The 8,674-nt window shown below is 42.5% G+C and overlaps 1 protein-coding gene across 1 annotated transcript in view; it reads right to left on the bottom strand.

Moving 5' to 3' along the window:
* The window catches only part of IPPK (inositol-pentakisphosphate 2-kinase), an 88,752-nt gene extending 86,414 nt beyond the window's left edge, over window positions 1-2,338 (bottom strand). Inside the window, exon 1 of the mRNA XM_004717735.2 lies at window positions 2,254-2,338. Within this exon, the coding sequence (XP_004717792.1) occupies window positions 2,254-2,334 (81 nt within the window). The 5' untranslated portion in view covers window positions 2,335-2,338. The remainder of the gene's footprint in view (window positions 1-2,253) is intronic.
* Between the last annotated feature and the right edge of the window lie 6,336 nt (window positions 2,339-8,674).

The following is an 8,674-nucleotide window of genomic DNA, read 5'->3' as shown; positions in this document are numbered from 1 at the left end:
GTTTCTTTCTTGTATTATATATTTATCTGTATATGATTTAACAGTTCATTTCTTGTTATATATCTAATTATCTTTATAAATAAATATATTGAATTATCAGCAATTTGGTTTTATCTCTCTAGAGAACCCTGTTTAACACAAGTAGAAAGCTCCATCTTTCTCGCACAGAATAGCCAGTGGTTTCAAACTGCTGACCTTGTGGATTTCAGTCCAACTTATAACCACTACTTACTTAGCATATTAAAAAAAACTCACTGCCATCAAGTTGATTCCAATTCATAGGACAACACATTCCAACTCATACCACACAGGACAGGGTAAAACTGCCCCTGTGGTTTCCAAGAAACAGAAAACCTCATCTTATTCCCATGAAGCAATTCATGGTTTTGAACTGCTGACCTTGAGAATTGCAGCCCAATGTGTAACTAATACACCATGAGGGCTTCCTTAAAAGACACTTTGGTTTTGTAGAAAATAGAGATGCCCCATCCAACCTTATTAAGAAATCCAAAGATGGTTTTTTTTTAAATGAAAGAATTCAGGAATTATTTCACCAACCTGACCACAAAAGGGAATCACACTGGAATAATATTCATTGTATGAGATCTTGAAAAACAACAGCACCAAGCAGACAACACAGAGAATAGCAGTTTCGGTTAATCCATGTTCTAATTCAGTTAAAGATCTTGAGCAAAGCACGTATTTCAACTATGCTAAAAACTCAAACCAAACTCACTGCCATTACTCAGAGCAACCCTGACAGGCAGTGCAGAACTGCCCAGAGAGTTTCCAAGGCTGTAAATTTTTACGAGAACATAAAGCCTCATTTTTCTCTCTCAGAGTAGCTGGTGGGTTCAAACTGCTGTGACCAGGCCAATGGGAAATCCACTTCACCACCAAGACTCCTCAACTGCTCAGGAATACCAAAATGCAAAGGCAGAATATAAGAGGCCATTTGAATAAAAACAGCTTCACTACAGCCCATCTGGCTCCAACAGCACAGTAACAACAGAGGCCAGGAATAACTGGATTTGCAGACTATTTGGGTCAGGGGCCCTTAAATTCTCTACGCTCTGCTTTCTTTGTTAGTCTACTGAGGGTAACAGGTATCAATCATTGGACTAAGTTGTTAAACTCCAGGCATTCCACCAAAAGGTTCCATTCCTACTTTACAAATTCAGAAACTATGACTCAACCAAACAATGGTGAAATCAATCGGGTTTCTGGCAAGCTCTGGTGACCTCACAAGTACAGGAGAAGTGCTCTAAAAGGTTTTCAAGGTTGTGACCTTTTTGAAGAAGATCATCAGGCCTAGATTCCCAGGAGTCTCCAGGTGGGTTCCAAATGCAAACCTTTCACTAATAGTAGGGCAGCTTAACCATTTGCATCACTCAAAAATTCCTCGCCCCAGCTCTATATAACACACCCATTGCCAACTTGTCAATTTCAACTCACAATGACCATGTAGATCAGAGTAGTACTAACCCATAAGTTTCTTGGCTCTAAATCACTTGCTCTTAACCTCTACACAATGAATATTCTAGCCCCCCTGAGGAACCCACATTCCTACAAAGTTGCATGGAAGTAAGTAATGTCAACAAAATGCAGCCGGTCACAAGAATTCTTAATCTTCTCTTCCTCGATTCACCTCCTTGGGAATCATTATTACTAAGGTTACAGGATACAGTTTCTGAACCTTTTCTTAATATTATATTATTAAACAGCAGCAAAAACAGCAGCAATTCCGAGATTTCCCTCCCTGGTGGGGAAGAAAGGCTATTCCAGTCTTCCATCTCAACCCAGCCTCTCCCCACTGCCCGCTGCAGTCCCACGAGGCCACAGGGCACTACATGAGGCTAAACGTTACAGAAGTACACAGACAGGGTGGGGGTACTGCGACGTCGCGATGACTGGAGAATGATGCTGGTCGTACACTGAATTAACCCAACGAGGAAGGGTGTGATTATGGGGTTAATCGGAACCGACCAGGAGGTGATACTGGGGGAATAGGTGTCTGACTTGGGGAATGGAGGTAATTACCTGGGACGACAGACCTGGGCTAGGTAAGGGGTGATGCTGGAAGAAACCAGAATCTAACGCAGGTTGGGAGGCACTACAGGGACGAGAAACTGACCTGAGAGATGTGTAATGGAGGGCATTACATTGACTCAGGGTAGGTAACGGGGAGACAAGAGACTCGCCGATCGTACGGACGAGAGGTCCCCACACCGCGCTGAGCGTTCGCAGCTTTACCTGTACGTGGGCCACTACCAGACTCTTGTTGCCTTCGCCGTGGTATCCCCATTCATTTTCGTCCATCTTCCCCTCGTCCATACCTAGCGCCTAGCGCTTCGCTAGCAAGGAACTGGGAGCGTGGGGTCACGAGCTTACGGCAGCCGGCCTCGCTCAATAGCAATCTCCGGTTTCGGGGGAGGAGCGCCTGTCAACTGCCACCTCCGCCAGGCCAATGGCCTGGATTCACAGCCTCCGGACGCCGGAAGCCACGCCCCCGATAGGTGGCTGGCGTTGAGCCGGGCTGCTTCTGTGTTCCCGCCCACTTCCCTTTCATTGAAAGCGCAGCGGAAGAGCCTGGTGGCCATCTTGGGTACTGGCACCGTGAATCATTTCCGGTGCGTAATCTTGGGAAACAGGAAGGAAAGCTTCTTGTCTGGGCGCCGGACCTTAGGAAACTGGGAGGACTTAGCGGTTGCTGTGGACCAGTAGCAGCTGGGACTGGCTGTGCTAGTTAGGGCTGTACTGCGCGGCGGAATAAATGCTGAGGGAAGGCCCTTGGAGATTACGGACTACTTAGTCATGTGATTTAGATTCTTGGCATCTCTGAGCCTCTGCTTTCTTATGCATCAAATTTTGGGAGGGGGTTGGTGGGTGGGAGTGCGGGGAGGGTGATTCATTTTACACTCACCATTTGCAGACTCTGCACCTGACGCAGAATTAACTTGGTATCTTGTGATGAGGAGAGAATATAGTCATCACATTTTACAAATGAGGAAACTGCCCCAGAGAGGTGAATGCAAGGCTACAGAAAACAGCAGAATGCTTGCTGCTTTGCTAGTAAAGTAGACCTCATCGACCTTTAGGGACAGACTTTGTACACAACACTCGGTTTTTAAACCCAGGAGAAGCATCGGCAAAAAATAGTCTACTTCTGGAGGTGAGCACATATCGTCCCCAAATTACGTGATATTCTAGTTACAGCTATTTTACGGTTAGAACTAACCACATTTAACCTACAAATCTCCCTTGGAAGAAGTGGTAGGCCCTCAACAATGGTATCACACATAAGAATTTTGACGATGGCACAGGACCAGTCAGTGTTTCCTTATAACCTACTCCACAGCACCTAACAGCATTTAAAACTTCCCACTTTTTTCCCTTCAAGTACATCTTATTCATGTTGTTAGGTGCCCATAGAGTTGGTTCTGACTCAGCCAACTCATGTACAACACAAAGAAACACTGTTGGTCTTATGCCAACTTGTCCATAATGTGTACTATATATATTGTTGCAGTGTGTTGCTTACTGATACCATTCTCAGACATTCACTTGTTCATGTCCAATGTTATAATTTGAAAAGATGCTACTGCTGTTAGATACAAATGAAAACAAGATACATCTAAAATGATAGCCCATTTTAAAAAATGCTGGAGAGGGTGCAAAGACATTGAAACTAACACTAGTGGTGGGGTTGTAAACATGTACAACTATGTGGAAATTGATGTGGCAACACCTAAAACAACTGGGAATAGAAATACCATATGATCTGGCAATACCTCTGCAGGGCATATATCTCAAAGAAGTAAGAGACAGAACACAACCCAGACGTATGCTCTCCCGGGTTCATTGATCACAGATCACAATAGCAAGAAACTGGCAACAGCTCAAATGCCCATCAGTAGAAGAATGGATAAAGAAACTGGTACATTCAAGAACTAGAGGAAAAATCTGTTTCATCATTGCTACACTACACCCTGACTGTCTCGTCTCCTCCCCATGACCATTCTGCATGGGGATGTTCAATTGCCCACAGATGGGCCCTGGGTCCCCACTCTGCACTCCCCCTCATTCACAATGCTATGATTATTTTGGTCTTTGATGCCTGATACCTGATCCCTTCAATGTCTATTCTACCTTACAAATCTGACTAGACCCAGAGGATGTACACTGGTACAGATAGGAACTGGAAACACAGGGAATCCAGGACAGATGATCCCTTCAGGACCAGTGGTGAGAGTGGATATACCAGGAGGGTGGAGGGAAGGTGAGGGAGAAAGGGGGAACAGATTACAAGGATCTACATATAACCTCCTCCCTGAGGGGTGGACAGCAGCGAAGTAGGTGAGGGGAGATGTCAGATGGTAAGATATGACAAAATAATAATTTATAAATTATCAAGCGTTCATGGTCATGGGGAGGGGGGACGGGGAGGGAGGGTAAAAATGAGCTGATACCAAGGGCTCAAGTAGAAAGCAAATGTGCTAAGAACGATGAGGGAAACAACTGTTCAAAAGTGCTTGACACAATGGATGTATGTGTGGATTGTGATAAGAGTTGTACAAGCCCCCAATAAAATGATTTAATTATTTAAAAAAAGAAACTGGTACATATATACAATGGAATACTGTGCATCCCTGAAAAACAATAATGAAACCATGAAACACCTAATGAATGAATGGACCTGGAAATCATTATGGTAAATGAAGTTAGTCAATCACAAAAGGACAAATATGGTATAAAACCACTGCTATAAGAATAAACACCAAGACAAAGGCAAGCTTCAACAGGGGGCGGGGGGGGGGTGTGTCTTACCTCAACTGGGTCACTTTCCCATATTGTGGGGAGAGGGAAGAGACCAATCAGTTTCTGCCATATAACATTGTTCTATGGTCACCCCAAATTAATAGATATTACTACAAGAATGCTTAGCGTGCCTTATTGAAAATAGAAATCAAGAGAAGGGCATGTCTTTCTCAGAGAAGGCAATTACGTTTCTTCTGGTAGGTAAACCACGTGGGGCAGCCTGTCATAAGGAAAAATGCACATCAAGTATACAGAGCCTCCAATGGGTGAATAAGCTGTGCCCAATAGGAGAATGTCATGTTCCTAATTGGGCACTTTTCATTCAGTCCCTGGTGGTGGCTCAGGCTGAGTACTGTAGACAACTAGGACTTAGACTCTGCCCGTTTGAGGTGTACATGGGCCACATAAGAAGCATCCGACTTGGAACTTCTACTAAGAGAACTGGACTCTACCTTAAACACACCTGTAACAGATGAAAGAAACCAAAGTACTCCCTTAGGTTTAAGGTTGAAACACCCTAATGTGACAAGACTGCTGTCCCAAGGCTATGAATGTGGAAGTCATTGAATTTTAGTTCAAAATTCTTTCTTTGAGGGTACTCAATAAATAGCAACTCAAAGCTACCATATATTAGCCACTCTTATTGCCTTTTTATGAAATTTTAGTCTAGTAGGCATGGTTTTACCTTTGTGAATTAGAATTATAGGAAGTTTTGCCCTATCTCCAACCTTCACTTTTTGTGTATAGTATCCAGCCACTAAGTTGATAACTGTACAAGTTAACAATCCATGTATTTTGGTCTAAAAAACTATCCTATACATGTATATTTTCCTTTTCTCAACAGTGTTTTAAATTCTATACCATTGGCTAAATTAATGATACTATCAACAGAACTACCATAAGCTCTATGGCAACAATTCATAATATTCTCTAAAAAATAATAATAATGGGCTTTCTACTTCTGTTAAGACTTAACAATCTCAAAAGCCCACCAAGGCAGTTTCCCATTGACCTATAGGGTTGCTATGAGTTGGTATCAACTCCATGGCAGTGAATTGGTTTTGGTTTAAAGTTAACCAGAGACATATATAAACCATAGATATATGAATGGATTTGAAGATAGCATTTTTTCATAGTCCTAATCTAAGAACAATTAGTTCTCATGAGATGACCCTGCTTAATACTTGCACTCATGAAGAGATTACTGAAGATATGGGTATGATATCAAAATGTGGTGAAGAAAGCAGGTACCCAGCCACCAAAAAGAATAAGGTCCAGAGTCTTAAAGGCTTGTCCTAAAGAAGCCATCGAAATGAGACTTTAGCTAAGTCCACAGGGAAGAAACATGTCAGCCTATGTGATCCAAGGTCGGTAAATAATAAAATCTAAATCCATTGGAGGGAACTGTATTAGAACTTAAATTCTGAACACCCAGTTTGCAGAAGGATATGGATGATAGTGAAAGCCCAAAACCCATTTGCAGGGTCCCCCATGTAGATTAAATCCCTAGTAAAAGACAGTGGACCAGGGATGGGAATAGCCTTCTTACCAGACAGTGCATTGTAGGGTGGATTACTGCAGTCGTAGTTAGGCTAATATGTGACACCTTGTCATTCACCCTTTTTATCCAATGTGTATTTGTTCCAGTTTTTAATATTTTTCTATTTTCTTTTCTATTGAGGGTTTCTCTGTTTCAGTCTGTCATTTTACTGAGGTTTTTGGGGGTTTTTGTACGTTTTTCTCTATATTAAATCCAAGATAGGTATGGTCTATAGAGACAGTAACTGGATTAATAGTTTCCTAGGAGCATGGCAGGGAGATTAGTGGATAATTGGGACCTAACAACAGTGAATACAAGGAAATATTGATGTTCTAAAACTGATTGTAGTAATGATTATGCAACTCTTTTGGATATGATTGAACTCTTGAAATGTGAATTATATGTCAAAAAAATTGTTTTTTAAGTTGATATTGCTATGGTTATTATACATATTATACATATGCTATTGTTATTGTTATTATACATATCCTAAAAGGAATTTTGTGACCAATGCAAAGCTAAGCAAAGTTAATTTAAAGTCAAAGGAATGTTAGACAAAAATATTTCAAAATACAGTGAATGTACTTCAGAGGACAGCACTGTAACTACAGCTCGGGGAGAGGGGCGTGTCTGATCAGAGCACACAGAAGCAAATGAAGAGGGAAGGAAAGAGAGTGGAACACATCCTGGCCCACCAAGCCCCAAGGACGATATTCCTGCTCAGAGCTGACAATGCACAGACCCGCCATGAGACACAGACATAATGTCCCTCACTGATCCATAGCACTACAGTGTGGGAATTGTGCCTGATCTGACCCCATCACACTGGAGTGAAATACTAAGGGCATATAACAGAGCAGCAAGGGAGCAAAACAATGAAGTTGCCGGGAAATAACAAAAATAGACTTTGAGGCTAAGGCGTGTGTTAGTCTGGGTCAACTAGGGAAAGAAATGCATAGACACTCATGTATAAGAAAGAGTTTTATATACAAAAGCAGTTGAATATTGAGAAAACACACCAGCCCAGTCCAGATCAAGTCCATAAGTCCAATATTAGCCCATATGTCCAATACCAATCTATAAAGTCCTTCAGATTTACGAAACACATGCAATGACACAGAACACAGGAAGATCACAGGCCAGTGGATGGAAGATCTTGTGGATCCAGTGGTAGTGTAAGTATCTCAGCCCTGGCAGGAGTCTCCTCATGGTTACTCTGACTCCAGAACTCTACTGTAGCTCCATGTGTCTGGTCAAAGGAAATATCTTCCAGGGAGTGAGCATATGTCCTGCCTCCAGTGAGCTATTTATCTCCTTACCACCTCCAAATGAGGTCATCAAGCTGTGACCTGATTGACAGGCTAAACTCCACCCCTCCACTCTGAAGTCTCAAATTGACAACAGATTATGTAACTACCACAGCATGACACTCTATCAAACTCAACTGGAAAACACTCCTAAAGGTCAACAAACGGACCTGGAACCACTTATAGGCTTTTATTTTTCTGTCATTTTTTTTTTTTTGCTTTGTCTTGTTTTTGTGCTTATTACTGTCTTTGCATGTCGATCTAGATAAGATAAGCAGGATGAACAATCCAGAGGAGAAAACAGAGGAGGGACAGATGGTTCTGGGGGGACACTTGATGGGGGGCGGCAGGGGAAAGGAAGAGGGATGTCAACTAACCAAGCGATGAGGGAACAACAAGTGATCTAAAATCAATGGCGAGGAGGGTGTAGGATGCCTTGTGGGGCTTTATCAAGGGCAATACAGCCGAAAGGAATTACTGAAACCTGAATGAAGCCCAAACATGATAGTGGGACAAGAGGAAAGTGAAAGGAAATACTGTGGAGGCAAAGGACATTTATAGAGGTCTATATACAGGCATGTACGTATGTAAATCTATTTACAACCCAAATATCAGCCAAAGCACTGCATTAAAAATGTGCTGAAAAGGCCAGCTTAGATGGTGCCGGCTATCAAAAGATATAGCATCGGGTCTTAAAGGCTTGAAGGTAAACAAGTGGCCATCCAGCTCCGAAGCAACAAAGCCCACATGGAAAGAAGCACACCAGCCTGTGTGATCACGAGATGTTGTAGGGATCAGGTAACAGGCATCATCAGAACAAAAAATATCATTGTGAATGAGAGCAGGGAGTGCGGAGTGGAGATCCAAAACCCATTTGTAGGCCACTGGACATCCCCTTACAGAAGGGTCTCGGAGAGGAGACAAGCCAGTCAGGGTGCGATGTAGCAGTGATGAAACATACAACTTTCCTTTAGTTCCTAAATGCTTCCTCCCCCTCCACTATCATGAA

The sequence above is a fragment of the Echinops telfairi genome, unplaced genomic scaffold, assembly GCF_000313985.2.
Source record: "Echinops telfairi isolate 266 unplaced genomic scaffold, ASM31398v2 ScPeMD7_7430;HRSCAF=8468, whole genome shotgun sequence".
In the NCBI taxonomy this organism is placed as follows: Eukaryota; Metazoa; Chordata; class Mammalia; order Afrosoricida; family Tenrecidae; genus Echinops; species Echinops telfairi.
The sequence above is the reverse complement of the archived record's forward strand: the minus strand, read 5'-3'. Positions and strand labels throughout refer to the sequence as shown.